Below are 23,105 nucleotides of genomic sequence, written 5' to 3'. Positions count from 1 at the left end.
TTGGCTCGGGGGCCGCCGGGCTGAGCGCTGCGGGGCGAAGGAGCGACCCGGCCCGATCCCGGTCCTCGTCCTTATCCCGATCCTGATCCCGATCGCGAACCCGCGGCCTGGCCCGGCCCGGCTGCCCCGGCCATGCTGTCGTGGGGAGCGGCGGGCGGGCGGACGCTGCGCTGGGCGAGCGGGCGGGTACCGAGCCGCGGGCTCCGCGCTTCTCCGCGGGCGCGGATCGCCATGCCCAGCTGGGTCATAGACCGGTACGGCAGCAACGAGGTGCTGCGCTTCACCAGGGAGATGATGTTCCCCATCATACACTTCCCGAACGAGGTCATCATTAAGGTTCACGCTGCGAGCCTGAACCCCATCGACCTCAGCATGAGAAGTAAGTGCCGAGCCCGAGCAGCCGCGGCCGGGGCTTTCTAATTGGAATTGCACAGTTAATGAATGAACACTCAGCGTGGTATGTTGTGGTTGATTCCATGTTTTGCAGGTGGTTATGGCGCGACTGCATTAAATATGAAGCGGGATCCCCTGAAGCTCAAAAGCGGCGAGACTGAATTTCCTCTAACGCTTGGTCGAGATGTCTCTGGTGTTGTTATGGAATGTGGACTGGGTGTGTCTTATTTCAAACCCGGAGATGAGGTGATACCACCAATCCCTTTTTTTTTCCTTTTCCAAAATGTATAGTTAAAATATACTATGAGATGTTCAGCATTCATTCTCCTCTTAATTATTTTTTAATGCTGTTGCACTCTTAATAAGGCCTATCTGGCAGTAAATTACTAGAATACTTCCTCCACTTCATTTTTTCTCTGAAAAACATGGTCTCATGGTCTTTCAGGGACTTGCTTCTGCAAGTTAATTTCCCTTCTGGGTTTTAGTTTTTGGACCATTGCAGCAGTAGCAAGAGTGGCATTTGTTTGTTTATAAGTGCACAGTCAAAGTGCCACTTTGTTTTTAATTGAAGGTAGAATTCTAGCAAGAAGGGATTTGTTTTTATTTTTCTTGAGTGACTTAGAGTAGGAACTTTGGCTTAACCCAAGAAGCACTTCATGGGTGCCCACACAAATACTGACACTGTTTGCTTTCACATTTCACCAGTTTCAGCATAGCAAATCCTGATTCTGCACCATCCTCACCCCTCTAATCTGGGCTTTCCTGGCATGGGAGTACTTTGGGGAGGGTTGAAAAATTATGTCTTACACAAAATGCAATGGTACAATTTATTTACATAGCCCTCCAGTCCTTCATTTAGTCGGTTTTGTGGGTTTTTGTTTTTGGTGTAAAATAAGCTAAAACTGGTTTCTGATAAACAGTGAAGACATCCTGTGAATTAGAAAAGATTAGAAAAGATTTCTTTAACGAGGGAAACTTCTGTGTACATACAATTGTGTGCAAAGCTACAAAAATTGATAGTTGTTTTGTGTTTGGTTTTAGGTGTGGGCAGCAATTCCCCCATGGAAACAAGGCACTCTGTCAGAGTTTGTGGTAGCTAGTGGAAACGAGGTAAACTTCCAAAACTCTGACTAACAAAACATCAAAGTTGTAAAGACTGGCATTTTTCTTCTTCAGTATCTAAGTCACTTTACTTCTTAGTGCTTGGGTTGATTTGTACTCCAGCTAGTTTTGAAGATGGCTGAAAATGTGCAATGCACAATCTGCAATTCAGTAAAGCTGTTTTAAATATTTAAATATATGTCACATAGGAGCTGCTGTGTGACTTTGTAATGGTTTTATTTCAGGTATCTTTTAAGCCCAAGTGTCTCAGTCACACAGAAGCTGCTGCCTTACCATATGTTGGTCTCACTGCGTGGTCTGCACTTAACCAAGTGGGAGGACTGAACCAAAGTAATTGTAGTGGGAAAAGGTAAGTAAACAGTTCTGGTGCTAAAACTGAAGTTCTTCATTTTTATATTGATGAGCTGCTTGCAAGACATGTCCAGCAGCGATAAAGACTGTTAGACCATGACATTGATAAAGATCACCTGTCTGAGGATGATGGATTCTGTCTACACAGCAGCTGAGAGAGGCTTCTTTAGAGGAAGGCTCAGATGATGTCCCTATAGAGAGGTAAAAAATGCCCAGAGAAGTTGTGGGTGCCCACACATCCACAAGTGGAAATACTTAAGGCCAGGTTGGGTGGAGCTCTGGGCAACCTGCCCCTGTGAAGGGTGTCCCTGTGCACAGCAGGGCATTTAGAACTTGATGATCTTTGTGGTTCCATCCAACCCAGTCCGTTCTATGATTCCATCGTAATCCAGTGTGTATCTAATGTATGGGCTGTATAGAGAATTTGAGGATGTTATCTCTAGGAATTTGTAGGGACTTTGCCTTTCTGCCTGTTAAGACCGCTAGCCAAATGTAATATCCTCTCAGTTGTACTGGCAGCTCACAAAAAGCCCTCTCAAGGACAGAGATGTGGTCCACTCACTTCCTGCATAAGTGGGCCATTTGGAACAGACTGGTTTTCCAGCTTTTTAGAAAAAAATGAGCAGGTGACTGACTCTTATTTGACCTGCAGGCCAGAACTTTGATGAGGTCAGGAATGCAGACAAGAAAAGGAGAATGTACAAGATGAGCAGCCAATCAAATAGAAAAATTGACTTTGTTTATCAGTTTGTTGATCTGACAATGGCAGATGAAAAATGCATTGAAAAATTGGAGCAAATACCATTTTTCTCCTGATAATTGAAACTTTCAGTTATTTTGACCTTTGATGTTTGTGTAAATAGATAGCAAGATCTTCAGAATGGAAATAAGGGCAAAAGTAAAACTATGGGAGTTGAAAAATAGTAGTTAAAATTGCTGTGCTGCATCACAGGTTTAGGTCATGAAGTAATTACTGGGCAGCAGGAGTCTGGATGCCTGACCTCTTCTTATCTTGGCTGATACTTTGTAATGCAACACATTGCAAAGGACACTAGATTGATTAAAATTCTTCACCCACATCTCTGGAAGACAATTGAGTGAGTGGTCATTCATGTGTCACTGAACTTCATCATGAAAATATTAAGTAATTATTTTCTCTAATGTTTTGAGAAGATGAAATTGCAAAATTTAAAGGAGTTTCAAAGAGACATCATTGAAATTAACTTCCAGCTAGTAATAAAAGTCTATATAAAATCACCTTACTTTTTAATTTTCAGTATTTAGAGTTTTTATTATCTTAACTTTCACATGTAAATAGAATTAACCTAAAGATACACTGATAGGCTAGCCTTATTTAAATTGTCTTTCCAATCTTCAGGTAAGTGTTTAGATTGTTAACAGTAAAACTGAAACTGCATTTGTAATGTGTCTTTACATTTAATATTTACTTTCATGTTCCAAATAAAATTTTAATTACTCTGTCAGCAAAAAACCCTTTTTAATGTACTTAAAAAAATATTACATTTCCTGTCTATAAATTTTAAACCAGCAGTAAAACCAGCAGTGAATGACTTATGTGATGGTACCTTTTTTCCTCCTGAAATAGTACTTGTAGGAAAGTGTTTAAAATGCATTGAAGAGGCTGTGCAAAATTATATGCCATGAACTCTCAGGGCAATAATTTAAAAATACAACAATTTATGCAGTGTTTCCTTATTTCTTTAGATCATATATTTGGTGAGAAGTTACCTACATGTGTGATTTTGTGTCAGTCTTTTTTGTCTCCTGTAGTTGTAGGTAAATAGCTTTGTAGAAGGGTGTACATGCACACAAAAAATGTCTTATTTTGGCAGAGCAGCTGTATTCCTTGATGAAAGCTCCTTCACTGGTGCTTTAGTGCCATGTTAAGACTTATTAAAAGCAGTGAGATTTTTCTGTTGGTGTGTATTGTTCTCTTTGCCTCTCTTGAGGCGTTAGTGTGGGCTAACCAGAAACACTTGCTGTTAGTCCAGTGTCTGGCTGTAAATTGATCTGACACATTATCTGCTCCATCTGCACATACTTTCACAGGTTATGTTCTTACAAGTTTCCTGAAGTGTGCTCTCATTGTTTGTGGACCCTCCGGCAATTCTAGTCATTTTTCCGTAGCCTTTATTCTGTACAACTTAATTAATGTCAATATTCTTGTAGGAGCTTAAATGTTCTTAATGTTGAATCCTACGTGTTAAAAATGTGTTGTGTTGAAGCTCTCTCTCTGGATACCTGGAGCTTCTCATATGTGCCACTGACCTGTTTCAGTAGAAAGGGGATATGCTTGTTCAACACTGGCTGTTAAATATCTTGCTTTCTGTATTCACAAAATGCATGACAGAAACAAACCTGACAGTTTGAGAAGTTATTCAAAGTGCTTACATTGCTTTTAGGTAAAAGTCTTTATGTAAATACAGAGGCAATATCTTAGACTTCCATGTATGCTGAGCAGAGGCGCTGGATTCTGTTAATGTAAGCTACCAAACGTAGACTCCTGGTTTATATGGTTACAGTGAAAATTTGAATGGTATAGTACCCCAAGAAAATATTTTTTCAATGTCTGTTATTTCACCACTGTAGAGAAGTACAAATTGAGCATCGGTTGTAAAACTTCTTGATAGGGTAAACACTGCTTGATCCAGGAATAAATTTCTTGAGGACATTTTGTTGGCATAATCAAATGAAATATAATTTAATATCTAAATAAAGTTGATATATTTAGTCAATAAATACATTAATTTTACACCTATATAAAATTGCTGCATTTATAGCTGCAACTATATAATTGCTGCAATTTTTAGCCTGCATGTAATTTAAAAACTAAAAATTTTTAATTGTTTACAGTCTGGAGAAAATATTAGTCCTTGATCTGTACACCCACTCCCCACTCACTGCGTGTTCTGGTGGGGGGCACACACAGCTGAAACAGGTCCTGCCTGTCTGATGCTGGTTTCTGATCACACCACAGCTCCAAGCAGGGCCTAGGGAGATGGGTTAAACTTTAAAATCTCATGGTAAGCTTATTTGGAGAGATCTGCTCCCTGTGATTGTTTGAACTGCTGGAGCCCCGCAGGGTGCTTGGTGAATGTTGTGCCTCTGTCAGAAGGGAGGAAAGCCTGGGCTACAAATGTTCTTTTTGTTCTTTTGAAAGAATTGGTTCTCTTGGATCTCTGTCCAGGTGAGAGTATTTGTTAATTTGGTCCCTGGTGCAAATACTTGTATATTAGTTTACTCCTGAGCTTGCCCTTGCAGTGAAAGCAGGTAGTTTCTATGATGTGTTTTCTCCTGGCTGTGTTTTCCTGAGGCAGTGCAAACAAAACTGTTCCTGCTTTGTCACTTGCCACCATCTGTCATTCAGTACTGTCCTAACGGGTCCTGCACCTTCAGACACTCCCCCTGTTACTTGTGTGTCTTGCTGCTGTGAGTGCTGTTGAGCTGCTGCACATGAATCTCCTGTGCAGATGTAGTTTGTCTCAGAAATGAAGAGTTTTCTTGGTGTCACAACGTGTGGAGAGAGTTTTAATAATTGGAAGGTGTAGTAGAAAACAGCCCGTGTAACAGAGGAACAAACTGAATCTGGAAAGTGTTCCTTCTACGTGAAGGAATCCTGAGGGCTTTTATTGAAGGGGCTAAAAAAAATGTCCTGGCCAAGCTGCTCCCCAAACTGAAAACGTTACCTAAATCCTTTGAGCAAATTGTACATTTTAAGATGACAGCTTTCCCCCAAATATGTAGTAGAAGAAATGCCCTTTAACTGAGGAGAGCAATTGTAAAGGCAGTTTGAAAAGGTTTTTTTGAAAGGATTTAATTGTGACTTTCCTTTTCAAGGATAAATATGGGTTTAACCCAATATCTGGAGTGTAGGATCCCGGAGCCTTTTCGAATATACTGAAGTCGAAATATGCATGTTGCTCCAGGCATCTGTTGTTAGAAGCCTGGTTCTGAGGATAAGTACATTTTGGCAGATTTAAAAGCTGCAGGCTTTGTGGTATTGTGGTTTCATATTCTTAATCTGAATTTTGCAGCTTGGATCAGTGAAATGGGAGGGAGCAGAATCTGATCACTTACAAAAAGAGCATTTTAAAATGGATAGTGTGACCAAAGCCAAGTCTCTTAGGCTGCTTCAAAGAACTTTTGTAAACTGAGACTCCAGATTGTATAGTACAGTTTTGTACTGTAAAAAACAATTTCCTTCAACATCTTTTACTGTGAGATTTAAAACAGGAATTTCACCAACTTCTGAAGATTCTGAGATTTTTCTGGCAAACAGAAGCTCTGAGAAACATGATGTTCCCCAGTCCTATGCCAGGACTTCATCTTGGATCTTCTTTTTGTCCTAGAATTAGCAAATGGATCTAAAGTCAAAGCACTGTTTGCAACTTGAGCTGCAAGGTTTTCTTGCTAATTCACTTTCTGATGTTTAGTTATTTAGTGAAGTATTTGGATGAAATTTTTGAACAGTGATTAGGCTTCTAGCAGTAAGGTTCTCACACAAGTTAGCTTGTATTTTTTTTAAATTTAGGGTTATCAGTTAAAATGAACTCTCAATTGCTAACAGTTTGGCCATATACTCTGTCATTTTCTTGCGTGTGTGCCAGTTCCCTCAAGCTGGCATTTACAGGGTCTTGTTGAGATGTATTGGAAGGAACTAGAAAAATTCTACTGCTTTTTTTTTCTAAAGAAAAATACACCCATCTTAATTTAATAGAAATTAAACTCGTTAGGGTACTTCATTGTAATTTTGTCTTTTAGATAAACATTATGCAATATGGGAAAATTATGTTCCTTGTGTTCTGCAGTTCACAGTCTCCTTAAATAATGTGATACTAAACTACTTTTTCTCTTAGATAGGACCAATTTGTTTAAAATGCTGATGAATTGCATTTTTTTCTTTAGGAGATGTGATGGTGGAGTCTGGGAGACAGGAAGGGCTCTTAATTGATTTTGTCCCAAACGAAACAATTATGTTTGGGAAAGTGAGGACAGGTACAGGGGCTTTGAGTGATATAAATGCTACTACCTGTCAGCTTCACTGCCTGCATTTAGAGGAAAGCACCTATGAGGAAGTCTCTTTGGCTGTGCTGAGATAATGCATTTGGCACAGGACACATGATCAGCAATGTTAAGTCACATTTTTGGCTATCGGAACAATTAACCACTCTTGAATAACATTGAATGACAAAACCAAGCTTTTGCTAAAAATAATTCAGCATCAGAGTTGTATACGAAGCATTAGAATACATAGTTACTCCAGAGTTTATTTAAAGAACTATTAAATATATTTTAATTTTCTCTTACAGAATATTAATATTAGGAGCTTCAGGAGGAGTTGGTACATTTGCTGTACAGGTAATATTATCCAGCATGCCCAGGATGAATCTTCAAGCGTTTCAGTATTAAAAAAAACCCAAAAGGGAATTGAGAGAAGGAATAGAGAAATAGCAAGCTGTATATATAGCAAGATTAATAGCAAGATCAGTCTGCCTGATCGAGATTATTGATATTTCCTAAAGTAAAGTATTTTCAGATTTATTGCTTTCCGTTTATTATGCTGTATTATTTTAAAGGAGGAAGCAGGGACTTTCAAAGAAAGGAGTTGTGTGTAAGATCACATTTCACAATTTGGGTGCAGGAAATTGGTGTAACTTGAAATATGTAGGCTGTTCTCATTATCTTTCATTCAGCTCTGCACTCTAAATATGAGCAGAACTCGGTGTATGAGTAGGAAAACTGATGGCGAATGTCACCTACCACAGCTGCTGTAGGTGGTCAAATGATGTGAGAGGCCGTCAGGCTTTTGTGTGCAGTGGCTGTAAAGCACAGAGGCTTAGATTTACTTTCCCTCACTGTCTTTGCCCTGCTGCCCTTTTGTCTGTCTGTTCCAGTAGCTCTAAACTTTGGAAAGTCAACATTTGTTGCTTCGTTAGTTGTAGAACATCCTCTTTCATGCTCTCAGTTAATTTGGGAGTTTTGATTCTAATTACTATCATCTCATGCTGAAAAATCTTTCTCTCAAGATTATAAAAAAATACAGAAATTGGATGATTGCATCACTGCTTTCTGTGTTACTAGGCCATAAGCACAGTGGTTTTAAAGGGGTTTACAGCAGATTTTTTTTGTGGTATGATATTTGCCTGATCTATGATAAAGCAGGTGACTTTCAGCATGAAAGGCTGACCAGCCACTGACTAGTTACAATTTGTAACTGATCAATCCTGGATAAACTAAGTTAATTAACCTGGAATAAAGGTAAAAAGTGTTACTGTGAATGAAAAAATGAGATGCAAAATGAGATCAATAACTAGCAAAAGTCCTTTACTTTGCTGTAGCTTTTGGAGTAGAAGATAACCTGATACTGTCCCTGTGATAACCCAGAGATGACTTCCTTCTTTTTCTTTTTACTAGTACTTAACCTATTTGCAGTAATATGAAATACTTAAAGGGCATATTTAATAATATTTAATGGTACATCTGGTGCCAGTTTGGTTGATTGGCAACTTGGACAGTATCTCTTGGTGTATGTTTAGCTGGTAGACTAAACATACAGATGGCAAACTGAGAGCCTTATTTTTCATGAGACCTGGTATCTTTCAGTGGCATTAACAAAACCCCACACTCTTTCCTTCACACCAACGCCTCCCTCCCCACAACCACCTTAAATATTGATAAATTCTAGCCATTATTTTGTCTCTGGGATTTGTGGCAAATTGTCCTGTATAGAAACACTCTCCCCAGTCCCACTCCCCAGGTGCGCATTTGTTATATAAATATAATGAGACTTTGGCTTTTTAAGTTGTTCTCAATATTTCACTAAATTTTAATCTTTGGATTTTTTTTGATACTTGTTTTTAGCTAATGAAGGCCTGGGATGCTCATGTGACAGCAGTTTGCTCTCATGATGCCAGCACACTGGTGAAAAAGCTTGGAGCAGATGATGTGATTGATTATAAGTCTGGAAATCTGGAAGAGCAGCTTAAAACATTACCCTTGTGAGTGTCTGTGTTGCTTTAATACTGAGATGAAGGAGCTGGTGGTCAGACCTTCTGCCTTTTGACTGCTTGACTCTATCAGAACTCCCTAAATTTTCCCCCTGTTTCTAAAGTATTATTTTGTAAAGCAGATTCACCTTTTTGAATGCAGTTTGCAAGTGAGTATGCCCAGCACAGATTTTATTGTAACACTAAGCCAGTTAATTGGGAGACAAGCTCACTTCCATGTGCTTCTCTTCAGTGACTGTAATGTGAACAGTTTTGTAGCTTCCATCCAAGTATCTTGGAGAATATACAATGCATGAATAAATTGAAATAAATCTCTGAAATCCTGAGTGAAGCTGGTAAATATAAACTTGATCTTGTAGAGGGAAGAACTAGATCATGAAGGAGCAGTGACTTGCCACTGTACAACGCAATGGGGAGTAAATTTCTATTCTGTAACATTGCATACAGCTGCCTCTGAAAAACAATCACATTTATCTTGTTACAGCAGCTATGTTTAAACTAGCCTTTTTCTTTAGATTTTTCTCCAGAACAGAAGTATTTTTTGCTTTTGTCATCTTTCCATCTGTTTAAACGTAGTCTACTGTGACTTGTATTTGAATATGGTATTTACACTGCTCTTTTTAGCTAGATTGAGCTAACTTTTTGGGAGGGGAAATAGAAGCTACTTGGTCTGTGGAAGAATTTTACTGATAACTGTGCTAAGAAGCCGTGTGCCCTTTAACTGTAGTGTGATTGTCAGCAGGCCTGGGGGCAGTTGAGAGGGCAGTGACACTGTCTGTACAGCAGGATGGACTTTGCAGTTGGTGCAAAATTTGCCTCTGTGAACACTTTAAATGCTAACCACCCATTCTAGTGAGCGACCCCTTTCTAAGAAACATCAACAACAGTGTCCTGGGGTGCAGTTAATTGATGGAAGTAGGCTGATCAGTCAGCTCTGCTGAGTGGGTGTTCCTACTTCCCTCCCCTTTGCAGTTGTACTGACTCTTCAGAACCCACAGTCAGCTACTCTTTCCAGAGCATTAGTTTTCATGATCTTGTCTTGTTGGCAGCTAACTGTTACATAAACTGAACTTTAAACATGAAATCACACTCTTGGAAGACAGGCAGGAAAACCATCATTCCAGAGAAATAAGGACCTTTCTGTTTAATTTGTATAAATTATTTTCTCTCATATTTGTAGATTATTTAGGTTAGAGATATGTGTATGTACATATCTATTGCAATCTGGAGATTGCTGGAAGTTTACAGATGAGAATGAGTTGTGCATTTAACAGAACAGGTGCATAGCTCCCTACTGCCCTAATTGGCCTTTACAGGCTCACATGCTGGTATAATGAGAAGGAACATTGAAACTGTGGCTTTTTGCCAGAGGCTGCATATACCCATTCCATGGGGGCAAGGTTTTAGATCCCTTGCATTGTTAGGTTCAATGTTAAATAGGTAGATGTGAGGAAAAGAGCTGTCAGGAGAGGTAAAATGGCCCCTAAATAAATAAGGAGGTTAAAAAAAAAACTTGGAGAAGTGAAGCTGAGAACTGGGTCACGGAAAAGATGTGAGGAAATAAGCGTTAGTAGAGCCCTTATTTGTTTACGTAATTTTAGCCACTGGAACTGACTTTTCTTGAGTACAGCATGTACAAAAGTTGTTCCTAGTTGAGGGCATGAGTCCAGACTGGTTTTTACATGTACATATCATATTGTTCAGTGCTAGACCTCAAGACTGTTCCAACAGCCTCTGTGGGAGGGCTGAAGAGATAGAGCTCTAGAAGGCTTTAAGCACGTACAGAATGTAGTCGTGTATCTAAGTTTGCTTTTTGGAGTTTAAGTGTACTTTTTAAATAGCCTGTGTCTGCTGCACAGTGAATAAACAATAACCTGTAAATTTAAATCCCATTGTACATTAAGCTGGGACTTTGCTGAAGCCTTGGGACGTTATTGCTGCTATCTTGCAGGTTGATTTTTTTTTTTTTCATTGCAGTGATATGTAAAAATGTGAACTATAGCTGATTTCTGCTATTAATTAGTTTAATTACAGTGAAGTTATTTTTCCCGTGTCAAGATTTTAAACTTGTTCTTTGTATGTCTGCAGGTTTGATTTTATCCTAGATAATGTTGGTGGATCCACTGAGAAGTGGGCACTAGATCTCTTGAAGAAATGGTCAGGAGCAACATATGTTACTTTAGTGACACCTTTCCTGATCAATATGGACAAACTTGGAGTGGCTGATGGCATGTTGCAAACAGGAGTCACTGTCGGCTCCAAAACTCTAAAGGTATTTGACAAAATTCTATGTACTTTCATATTTTGTAGTACTTTAGTGACTACTTCTGTGGCTTGGATGTCAGTCACAGAGCTCATGGAGAGGCAGCTGTTGCATTGTCCTCATATGTCATTAAGTGTACTTTTCTTTCTTTCTTTCTTTCTTTCTTGCACTGAAATGTGTTGGGGTGGTGCTTCTGGGTGTATGTAGTAGTTTGGGGATCTTTGAAGTTTGATTCCTTATTGTGCTTTCCATTGTGGCCTTTTCCATATGGCCTCCCTAGTGAGTCCTGCTGACAGCCAGTGTTTCATAGTAAACACAGCAAATCCTGCCTCACTGAAGTGAGGGCAGTTTTGTTACTTGCTTTAGGCTGGTCAGGCTTTCTCTCAGAACATTGTTCTATGACTGATTCTCTTCATCCTGTTCCAGCACCAGAGAGTAATAAGCCTGTTGGAGGGTGGCTAGGAAGTCTTTCATCTCTTTCATGTTCATGTGTCTAGATGGTGATACTGATTTTTCTAGTTTTCATAAGTGGATCTTAAAACATTCTGCCAGTGGCCAGATCAGTGGGGCTTTTTAGAACTTCTCTCTTTCTTCCCTATGCTTGTGTACTTGCTCTCCAAATGAATGCTTTTTAAGCAGTTGCTATGGTATTCCTGCAAAGGCTTGGCTGAATGGGATTTTAAGTCCTGCAGCAGAACCTTCTCAAGAAAACCCAAAGACAAAATGAAAAGGGGGAGAAGAAATAATGTAGTATTATTTCTCAGTGTGCATGTTTTCATGATGAAGAGGCTTCTATACCATATATAAAAATCATCTCTCTTTGGCAGATGATGACTTTTTTTCCTGTAATGACTTATTCAGAGGAGATGCTCTTGACTTGTGCGTGTGAGATCTTCCCAAAATGCTTTTCATGTGAGCTGCCATCTGTTGTTGGACAGTGATGATTTTGGCAGATATTATGGTGGGAAATGAAGTCACTGATACTGAAGTGGAAGGTTCTAAATGTCACATTGCTGGGTTCATTTTACCCCTGTTTTGAGTGTACATGAACAAATAACACCATTTCTCTCTTATGTAATAAATAATGCTGTTTCTAGCTCCAGAGACAAGGTAATTGTTTTTCTCTACTAGCTGACTTGTGCAATTGGACACACAATTCACCCTGACCCTGTTGTGGTAACACAACATCCTTGTCTGTACATTTAATTCACATGCTTAGGTGCCATTTTTTGCAGAGACTAGGATATAATTTCCATGTCTTTTTCTTAAGTTACTTCTTCAGAGATTCTGTCATTAATTTCAGTTCCCGTTTCAGTTTGCTCTCATGATATTTTAATAGATTTGTGATCTTTCTTGCAGCACCTCCTTAAAGGAGTCCATTATCGGTGGGCATTTTTCATGCCAAGTGGCCCAAGTTTGGATGAAATAGCAGAATTGGTTGATTCTGGAAAGGTATGTCAGTAATGGTTACTTGAGTATCTGTGCTGAAAGAGATCCTGCTTGGACTCAAAAATTGTGTAGTTCACTGTTGAGAAATAAAATGTTATGAGAATCATGGTAAGGAAAACAGGTTAAAAATCAACTTGTTCCAGTTTCTAACTTCTGCCTTTTGCATGGAATTTAGGAGTTCATAATACTTAAAACTGTTCTGCCTTCTCCTTCTTGAGTGTACTTTTTAAAAACACAAGCTTACAAAGTTACAAGGAGTAATATACAGTGATTGTTTATTTTTGCCAGTGGGAATAATTTAATATGAACTCTATATGAAAACTATGTTTTAAGAGGTCTCACTTGTTTCATTTGGGCAGAATAAACATGGCTGTGTATCTGCATGTGCAAAATTGCTTAGCCTGGGTGGTTGGGCGTCCTGCCCGTAGTTTGCACAGAACTAGAATATTCTGGTTATTGCAGGTAATAGATGATCTCCATTGCAGAGTGGTGACAAGAATCTTGTTTCTCATTATTTCAGTACTGCAGATTCTGATGTTTGTGCTAATTCAATGCAGGGACTTGGAATATTGTGAGCATTCATAAGCTTCTGGGGAATCTTAGTGGACTTGGGGGGAAGAGCCAAGACAGATTAAGTCTGCTTTTGTGATCTTTTCAGGTTTATGAGCTTGTTACAAAATATATTGTGAGAGTGAACAGTTGATTTCCTATGTTTTGGATTGTGTGGTGATATAGGCTTCAGCAGCGTCCTCTTTGGGAATTTTGGCAACATGAAATTATCCAAGAGTAGAGAATATGGACAACTGCTGTAAATCTTTCTATGTGATAGACAAGTAGAAGAGTAAGCAGAGTCTGTCATAACTGCTGGGAATTCCAGTATGTGAACTGCCATCTTGTGCTCAAAATTTGTGCTTATTAGTGAAATTTAGATCTCTCAAAGTCTGAGTGTTGATCCCCCTTTTTGGGTATGCAATATGTTCCAGAGTTTGGAAAAGAGTCAATAAATTGCTCTTGTAATGAAGACCTGATTGCTTCTGTTTTGCCACCTCAGTGTGCTGCTCAGAATAAAAAATTCTCTGCTTTGCATTATGTCCAGTGCTATAGGCATACTCCTGTGATCAAGAAAGAAGCTGTAGAAGGTCCTCATCCTGTGATTGCATTCAGTCACACTGCTAAATTATAAGAAAATCTAAGAAAAAGAAATGCCCTTGTCTTTGTTCTTACCATTTGTCCTGTTCTCAGCCAGTTGCAATTTGTTTTGTGTTCTGCTTCTACCTTGTATGCAAAACAAATGCAGACTATGCTCATGAAAGCCTCTTGGGAAACAGCTGTTTATGCAATAGAGATAGGGCTTAATCGGTGTTCTTTGCTTAATAACCTGGACAGGTGAATTGCAATGCCACTTAAAATGTACGTCATACATACATGAATGTCCTGATGTACTTCTGCTTGTAAGATGATCGTGAGGACAAAGATGTTTGCTTGGTCTTTTATTCTCTGTGCAAAAACAGGTCCTAATGTCAGACTGTTTGTCTGCAGAGTCATTATTCTAGCAGCATTTTACTCTGTTTTGTGTAATGTTGTAAACATCTGAGCTGTCATCAGAATTTTATAAGACTCAGTTGTGTTCCATTTAGACAGATATTAATAAGACTGTGACCTTTCTTGTTTAGACACAAGAGTTCTCATAAAAGGACAGACCATCCATTCAGAAGAGTAGGTGTTTGGGAAAAAAGGCAGGAGAGAATCACTGGAGAAATTGTACCACAATTTCCTATAAGTAAGTGAAATGTTTGTTTTTGGATAGGAAAGAATAAAGGAGAAATTAAAAAAAGCAGAAAGCAATGAAGTGTATAAAGAAGCTTGGGGAAGCCAGCAAACTGAGCTCATGTAGTTGAACTTCTTACCTTTGAGTGAATATTTTTGAGTAATACAGGGGTTTTTTTTCATTTTCTGTTAAAGACATTTTAATTTTGAGATTGTATGAAGTGAGTAAGAGAGCAATTATAAAGCTCCTGAAAATGAGAGGCCTTTTTTCAGGAATAAATTTTATGGGGGGATTAAATGTAAGAAATTAAAAAGAGATGATGGTTTAAAGAGATGTTACAGTAAGTTAAGTGTTGAAGAGCATATCTCTGAAACATTTACAGATAATTTTCATTTGACAGTGTTTCTCCTTACAGTCCTTCTGTACCAACAGAGATTTTTAGTTCTGATGAGTTCATCATCTTCCTTTGTGAAAGCAAAAGGATTCTCAAACTTTCAGTGGATGAAGAATAAGCAATTTTGTTTAAGGTTACTTGGTTTTCACCTGGATAATCTTTGCAGCAAGGAATAGAGATTTGCAAAATGTCAGCTCTGAGGAGGAGTTCTTTTAACAGCCTTTTCTTAATGGGGAAATGAAGGAGAGAATTTGATGAGTTGGTAGTACAAAGACAGAGAATAATTTTCCTTGTGTAATTTGCTTGCACATCAGTCAGTTCTGGGAATTGCAGAACCATTTTCAGTTTACAAGCTGTTTTCTCTGCCTTGCAGATGGACATCTTGCAAAGAAACTATTCCAAGACTGAGGGGCTGGGAGGCTGCTGCAACAATTATGGGCATGGAGAAAACCCAGTATTTCCTTGACAAATTTTAGAGAGACTGGCTATTTTCTAAACTGCTGGAGAATCCCTGTTGTGTTTTGAAGTGCAGCAGTAAATTATGACCCAGTAAGGAATGGCTTAATGTGGGCTCCACCATATGAGTTGACGAAGCCCGTGTCAGAAGCTCTGTCTCTTTCCATGGTAGAATGTTCCTGGTGAATTACAATTCTCATCTTAAGACAGCAGAAATCAACAGAACCCTTAATTCAGGGCACAGATCTGCTGGCACATTGTTCAGTGAAGCATCATCACTGAAAGTCTCATGGTCAGTGGTCAGTGTTGTGGATTTAACATTGACAGTTTTGGTTTTTGCTGCATGCCCAGCATTTTCCTCCTAAGGACATATCATATAGTCCTTGCTGAAAACAGGGCAAATTCATGTAAGTATTTAAGGCTTGGTAGAAGCCTCTAACTCATAACTGAGGAATTACTTTGCCTTTTTTAAAGCCTGGTGGAGGAAAGCAGGCTCAGAAGACTCCTTAGTGTCAGAAGCTGGAGCACTGAGTGTGTTGTGTGTTCCTGCAGGACCATAATAGGATGTGGGTTAACATGCAGCCCAACAGAAATGTGACATTTTCATTTTAATTCACTGCTATTTAAATGCAGTACATGTGTGTGTGCAGTGTTTCTGGTGACTTAATACACTTTCCTTCAGAGCATTGTTGCATCAGATGGGCTCTTGAATGAAAGTTGTTCTTGCAGAAGGAAGGCTAAACGGCAGAGTCTCCAATCATGAAATGAATAGATAATTTCCTCTGATATTTGCTTTTTAGATAGATGTTCCAGCACAGGCACCCACAGGAAGAACAACTGCCTGCCTATATTAATGTAATTTGTGAGTAGTGTTGATTATGCATTTTGCTGAAGGTACTAGATGCTTTGGACTTAGCACCTGCTGCTATGGTTTAGAGGGCAGGATGCTGACTGTCCTTTGGCCCTGCTGCTGCCTTCTTGTGCAATGCTGAACAAATCACATAACCTTTTGCTACCATAATTTCTTGATCTACTAATGAGGGCTAATGCCCTTTATTCACCTTTGGTGATTTGTTCTGAGATACCTTGTTAAAATGAGGAATTGAACTGTCTTCTGTTCCTGGTCTTTCCTATTCAGGAAGTAAATAACACAAATGGATGGATATGGTCATCCACTTTGACATGTCATGGGTTCTGAGAGTTGTTTGGATGGCCATAAAGTCATCACAGCTTCTGGACTCTGTATCCTAACCTGTGTGTTGATTTGCTTCCAATTCATCTTGTTACAGTCCTGCAAATAACTTTTTCCCTGGCCCTTATTTCCGTATTGTTGCATTTCTCTCAGCTGTATGAATATCAAACAGTGAATGCAACACTTGAGTCCTTGAATGTTCTCCAAACATGACATCTATAGATGTGGCCTTCTGTACAGTAATTCCAGACTTTATGACTGTGCTAAGGTGTCCTAAGATACCTGAGAACTTGCCCTTGTGTGGTATCTGCTTTAGTCTCTCTGAAAAATTAGGCACTAGGGTACCTAATTAACTAGAGATCAGTCCTTCTTCCCACTCTTTTGAGTCACGCATGGTTGTTCTGATGACCATCTTTCTTCATGCTAAATTGCAAAGCTTGCCCCTTTTTTTTTTTTTTTTGCTTTTAATTTTGTTTTCCTGTTGCAGTGCATTTGTTTGCCAGGTTGGTTGGCTAGAGACAGAGATGTTGACCAAGGAGGAGTTGCCAAAAGCTCTGTTCAGCCCTTTCTCTTCCAAAAAGAACCTCTATCTGCATTTTGTCACAGCCACCAACAACAAGCCACTGTGATTTTTATTAAAACATACCTGCTCCTTTTCCTTCAGGACATGGTAGCTTGCTTATGTGCTGAGCTGTGTGTGTGATGTGTCACAAAGTGTCTGTGAAGGGCACCAATGGAAATTTTGTATACTGTGGGGAAATAGGGTTTCAATATGTAAATTCACTTTCACCACAATGAGGTCTGGGAAAAAAGCATCATCATCTGCCAGGCATTTAATCAGATGTGCTCCCTTAAGCTGATGTAAGTGTAAATTGTGTGGTAAGTCAGTCCTGGTGTTCTGAGCTCTAACCTCCTGGTGTAGGAGGGAATTGTGCCTAGTGCAGGGGTAGAGTGCAGACAAGGCAGCCCTTGTCTGCTGTGAGTTTAGTTTGCTGAGACTGGGAAGATGTGGATCATGCAGGACTAGTCTTCTAATCTCTACATATTATATGCTTTCATATGTAAATACGTATTTATACTTAACTGTACCAAAGTTGGTTCTGCCTTAAGTATATGGTGACATTGACCTAGATTACTTTAATTACCAGCATAAATATCAGGACAACTACCAAGAATGTGCCTTATCAGGGATTCTAGAAGAGATTAATTGCACTTTCCTTTAGTTAACAGTTTTTAGCATTGTCCAGTACGTAACTAAATCCAGCATCTTCCTTATTTCTACTGCTTTAAGCTTGGGCTAGGCTGGCACGCATTGCAGTTTTGGGCTTATCCCAGTTTCTTACTGCTCTTTATTGTAGAAGCTGTTCTGCCAGGGCTAATTAACAAACAAGAGATTTTGAAGCCTTTTCTGCACTCTGAACTGTACCCTGATAGCCTTCTTAACTGGGATTTTTCTGCTAGCATTTTAATAATTGTACATGATATATATAAGTTTCTGTGGGCTGCTGTTAGAGATTTGATATAAAAGAATGTACTTTGGCTTATTAATGAAACATACAAGGCCTGATAATACAGTTGTTGGTAAGAGGTTGTGGGATTAGACCCTGGAACACTTGCCTTCCATTCCCACGTCTTAACCACTGCAGCACCATTTTTGTTATGGGTGTATTGTTTGCTCAGTTTTACTTCTCTTAGGTACTTGGAACAGAAATATCATGTACATGCTGTCTTTTAATGTGCTCATGGATGAAAGTGCATATTCTCTGAAATACAAGTTAATAAAAAGCCCAGCAAGGAAAGGTTTTTACAACACATTCAAAGATGGGGCTCTGAGCAGTGTGGTCTAGAGGAAGGTGTCCCTGCCTGTGGCAGGGGGAGTTGGACTGAATGGCCTTTAAAGGTCCTTTCCAACCCAAACCATGCTACAGTTGTATGCTGGAACTGTGCATTTGCAAGGCTACCTGTACAAGGTGTGACCAGAGCTAGCTGTTGCAGAAGGTAGGGACTTCATTCTTTCTCTTCAGTGGGGCCTGACCCTAGCCCTTGTTGATCTTGCTGGCAAGCAATATGAGGCTCGGCATACATTGTTGCATGCCATTTTAAGGGAAAGAAAGAATGAAGACAGGAGTGAGATTAGCATCCAAGGAGCATGGAGCAGAGAAGATGCCCAGCTAAAGTAGGAGTGTCCCAAAAGGGCATCTTTTTTCCCCATAGGATGACAATAAAGTAACAAATGGATAACCAGTTGTTTAGTTCTGGGACAAGCACTGCTCTTTTTAGTGATTTCTCATCACGATTCTTGTTGACATTGATGAGAAACTCCCTAAAGACCAAAGGAGACCATAAAGCTCTGCATTTGTGCTCATGGACTGCATTTAGGCCCGGTGGTAATTTCTGGAGGAAGATAGCCTTTGTCTTTTAACTCAGCTAGTCAAATCAGCAGGCAGGTCTTTTCCATTACGGCAAGCCCTCGGGAGGACTTGGATGTCTGGTTTTGTTCTGTGCATGTTCCTTTCCTGGAGGGTGGTGTATGGGAGCCTGAGCAGCCTCACCAAGGCACAGGAAGCGGGGAGGCAGGCACTCTCCCAGGCAAGGCTGCCCGGCAGCTCGGACACGGCCATCCTTTGCAGACCTGGAAGAGAGCCAGTGCACTGTCACCGTCCTGTGAGAGACGGCCCTTGTGTCCTTCTGCGCTCTGAACTAGGCTTGCGCTCCGTCCGTCGCTCTCCTGAGAAGTTCAAGGCTCTCGCTCTCCCTCCAGTGGCAGGAAAAAGCTCCACACCTACTGGAGTCACTTGTTGCTACCATGAGGGTCGAAGCCGTCTCCATTGCTTTCATGTTTTCTCACTTGTCCCCTCCTGATAACCTAAAACGGTGTCCTTGCTACCGCAGAAAGTGGGACCTCCAGGGGTGAGCATGAATTTGCCACGAGCAGGAGTGTGTTCTGCTGACCAGCCAACTCCTGCCAGTGCTGTTCACTGCCTACTGCACTCAGAGCTGGAGTGGCTGGGACACCCCTCTGTGATGTGTGTAGGATAGCCTTAATCAGCATCAGCAGTTACTCTTTTTATTTTTCCAAACACATGAGTTCATTGCAAGAGACCTGAGATTCATTTCTATGTATGTCCTGCATTGGAGAGAATGAAGAGGAAGAAAATACCTTTCAGGCCCAATCTGTTTTCAGATAAACATTTCAGTGTGGGTATGTGTAATCCTTTCTCTCCCAGACTTTAGTTTAATCCCTTTTCCCTGAACAAATAGGTGTCCTCTGGCAAGGAACTGATGCGTGGCTGTAAATAGGCAATGTTTTTATTATCCAGTTAATCTCCATTTATTATCACACATTCAACAAACAGCAGACGCTCCCCTACTTGTTTGTCTGTTCACAGGAAGAAATTTTATCTTAGTCAGTGGATTATGGTAAAGGCTGAGTGAATCACTGTGCTGCAACGTGGTCAGCCCTTTCAGGGTTATTCAAACAATGGGACTGTCCAGCCAGCCAGATAAAATGTTTAATGCTCTAGATTGCCAGGATCATCAGTTTGGTATTCATGTCTCTCTATAGCACTGCCTAAAGCCAGCATTTAAATGAAGCTAGAGGTTGCATCAATGTAGCAGATGGGCATTGAGCATGTGGTGGCTGCAATACACACGGTGTTTTGAACTGTGAGGCTGAATTCAGGGCTCTTCTGAATCACTGTGTCACCACTTTTCAAATGCAGTGTTTTAAACTCTACCCAACAGGCTGAGGATGTAACATATCTCACTCTGACAGAGTTATAAGTTGTAACCTAGAGTAAGGGACTGTGGATTAGCAGAACAGTAAAGTGTTTTGTTCATGTTTTCTCAATTGCTGCACATCTGAAATTAACTTCTGCCTTTCCCTAGAATCCCTTGCACTTCACATCCCATGTGCTGCTGCTCTGCTTTCTTCCCTGAATATTTTTCCTCTCTCCTAGCCTGTTGCCTTGTCAGGGTCATCTGTGTCCATGCATCAGCAGGCTGGGTTTCTGTATCCCTTTTTTCCCTCTTAATTGAAGCACAGCTTTGTACACAACTGCCACTAACAATAACTACTGTACAAGTGCTTGGCTCAACAAAGTTCCTGAACTGTGTTTTCCCAAGCATCTGCTATGAAAGCAAGGGTTAGTCTTCCTCAAAACAGTCAGTACTGATCAGCAGCACGTTCCTCCTGCTGATGGTCACAGCAGCTGCAGCTGCTCTCAGATGCTCAGTTTACCAAACCATTGTCTAATTCAGTGTTTTTGCTGCCTTGAGTCCATGTCTCTGATTTTGCTGATGGCCAAGACAACATTTCCATTCTGTGCTGAATGCTGACCAGATATGAGTTTGTCCTGAACATGATCATGTATACCCAACATTTCTTCCACAGTTGGGCTATCTTTGTGGCTCCTCTGCTGTGTGTTGCTACTCACTTTGCTAGGGGCTGGTTTACAGACACTGTCCAGGCAGACAAGAGAAAAAAATTACTAAGCCTTGTACCTTGCTACATGGCAACTCTGAGGCACTTGGTGATTTGGTGACGTTATGTTTTTGCACAGTTGCTCTCAAAGTGATTTGTCTGCAAATTCTAGTGCATTCTTTGGAGGAGGTTCATTCATTCCTGATTTTCTGCCATGTAAAGTTTCACACTATGGCTAAGCTTGCTATGACAAAATAAAAAGGAAAATCTAGTGAGTGAGGTGGTGCAAGTTAGAGTACTGATGTCTTGGATTCCTGTTATCATACAAGCAAAGCCAGTAGTTATTTAAGTGCAAGGAGTGGACATCAAAGTAAGTCACAGTGTATAAATTAAGAGGAAATTAGGAGACCTAGGAAAAGGACCTCCCTGAGCACAGACAACTATCAGAGAGCATTTGTTGTGCTGTTGGGGAGGGTGCTGGGTGGTTGGCTCTGTTGCTAGGAAAGATTAAATTACCAGTTCTGGCTTATTCAACAAGAGAGGGTGCATGCTCACAGCTATAAAGAAAATGCAGAAGATACTTTTTCCCTGACACAAGTGAAAAGGATCTTCTTCTAGCACTGTAAATAATGTGTTTGGATCTTTGGATCTTCATCACTGCAAGTGCTAGCTGCAGACTCGTGAACTGGTAATTTTTTTCCTCTGATAAAAGGATTATAATCAGTGCAAGGACATGAACTGGGCTGGTGATACAGGATCCAAGGTAAAGGACCAACCTCAGGGTAGGCAGATCTTTGGTAGGAGGTGTGAAAGGTACTTCTGTAGACAAATATTTTTTTGGCATTTGGAATGCTGACTTGGAATGCTTGACAGTAGAAAATCACCTCTTCCTTTGGACCAGCAGTGACAAATATTTTTCAGAAGAGCTGGAATTTCTTCTGTTGGTACACTATGGCATCTAAAGAAAATGCTTATAGGGGTTTCAGGCTCCTTAGTTAATAATGGGGAGAGTGAATAAGTAGTTTCACTGTTGTTAAAAATGAGTCTAAAACAATCCAGAAGGCCACTCTACAAAATTAATGTCAAAATAGCAGTTGATGCAAGCTGGGCTTCATAGTGATTTATGCCTCCTGGAATACACAGTGGCTGAATTTTCAAGTGTAGTTACATGATTCAGCAGCAAACATTGGTGGACATTTTTTTGTACTTCATTTGTGGTCTTTTGAGGGTACTGAGCCATGTACTGATGCAGACAGGCTTCTGATTTATCGGTATCTTTAAAATATCTGACATTGTGAGAATTCTTGAGTGTAACAAGAAAACAAGTTGAGAAATATAAGAGAAAAAAAAAGTTCTTTCTGTAAGTGTATCATTGTGGACAACAAAAAGTTAAACCACAGTGTAGTTTTTGAAAGAACACAGAAGTTAGAGCCTTATGTGGTGGCATTAGTGGAAGAGGACCCAGGTTAGGGCTCCAAAGTAGAGGTGTTTCAAAACACAAAGAGCAGCAGAAAACCTTCTCCGGGATGCAGAGGTATCCCTGAAAAATCTTAAAAGCTAGTGGCTACATGACAAGTTCTGTCCTAAATACCATAAAGAAACCTCCCCCACTCCTTCATACAGTTTTGAAGTGTGAGGGTGATACATTACTTAATACTTTATTCCTAATATAGTGACATTTTTTCTTTATTCTATTAGATTCAACCAGTTATTGATGAAGTCTTCCCATTTTCTGAAGTTCCAGAGGCCTTTCTGAAGTTGGAAGGAGGACATGCACGTGGAAAAACAGTGATCAATGTAATTAGTAGACAATAAAGTATCTCTAATCTCTGCCTGCAGTCAGTCCTTGAACATTAATTGGTATGTAGTGAGTGTTTCCTTTTTCTCTCATACAGGATGTGTAACTTGTAACTGCCTGCAGTCAGTCCTTGAACATTAATTGGTATGTAGTGAGTGTTTCCTTTTTAAAAGCTCATACAGGATGCGTAACTTGTAACTTGTTTTAGAAAAGCCTCTGATTCCTTCATATGCTGCCTGTTAAAAAGCAGACAAGACATACTAATGTGTCTTAAGCATTTCTACCTTAAAACCATGTTAAAAATGTAGTTGTGGCTTTTGCAGAACACCCCTCACTCTTAGGATACGAGGAACAGTCTGCAGCATTTTCCTTTTGTGTATCTTGGAGCTTTCATTTTTCAGGTGTAAGTTCTGAAATGGTGAGGCACTCTCTTATCTACTTGTCTACATGAAACCTCTGCTGTTTTAA

At 40.0% G+C, this 23,105-nt stretch overlaps 1 protein-coding gene across 4 annotated transcripts; it reads left to right on the top strand.

The window, feature by feature from the left end:
- The first annotated feature begins 1 nt into the window (after position 1).
- RTN4IP1 (reticulon 4 interacting protein 1) lies at positions 2-22,669 on the top strand. 4 transcript variants are annotated; one of them, XR_005956015.1, is made up of 11 exons: positions 2-379; positions 488-639; positions 1,435-1,503; positions 1,740-1,864; positions 7,197-7,245; positions 8,749-8,885; positions 10,983-11,166; positions 12,517-12,609; positions 14,280-14,386; positions 15,142-15,631; positions 22,538-22,669. XR_005956015.1 is itself a non-coding variant. In XM_041478056.1 (9 exons), the coding sequence occupies exons 1-9, from the start codon at positions 133-135 to the stop codon at positions 22,652-22,654; spliced, it is 1,173 nt and encodes a 390-aa protein (XP_041333990.1). In that variant the 5' UTR covers positions 2-132; the 3' UTR covers positions 22,655-22,669. The 4 variants fall into 4 exon arrangements, 2 of the variants coding, with proteins under 2 accessions (XP_041333990.1, XP_041333991.1); XR_005956016.1 differs by lacking the exon at positions 15,142-15,631; XM_041478056.1 differs by lacking the exons at positions 14,280-14,386; positions 15,142-15,631.
- Positions 22,670-23,105: the final 436 nt, after the last annotated feature.

This window comes from Pyrgilauda ruficollis, unplaced genomic scaffold (assembly GCF_017590135.1).
Source record: "Pyrgilauda ruficollis isolate IOZ18807 unplaced genomic scaffold, ASM1759013v1 scaffold43, whole genome shotgun sequence".
Lineage (NCBI taxonomy): Eukaryota > Metazoa > Chordata > Aves > Passeriformes > Passeridae > Pyrgilauda > Pyrgilauda ruficollis.
Note: the sequence above shows the minus strand (reverse complement) of the source record. Positions and strands in the feature narration are given on the sequence as shown.

Bases quoted from the DNA above. Each gene is read 5' to 3' on its own strand.
- RTN4IP1 (XM_041478056.1), top strand. From the start codon at position 133: ATGCTGTCGTGGGGAGCGGCGGGCGGGCGGACGCTGCGCTGGGCGAGC. The intron at 1,504-1,739 runs GTAAACTTCCAA...GTTTTATTTCAG, and splicing joins TGGTAGCTAGTGGAAACGAG to GTATCTTTTAAGCCCAAGTG. The intron at 1,865-7,196 runs GTAAGTAAACAG...TTTCTCTTACAG, and splicing joins AGTAATTGTAGTGGGAAAAG to AATATTAATATTAGGAGCTT.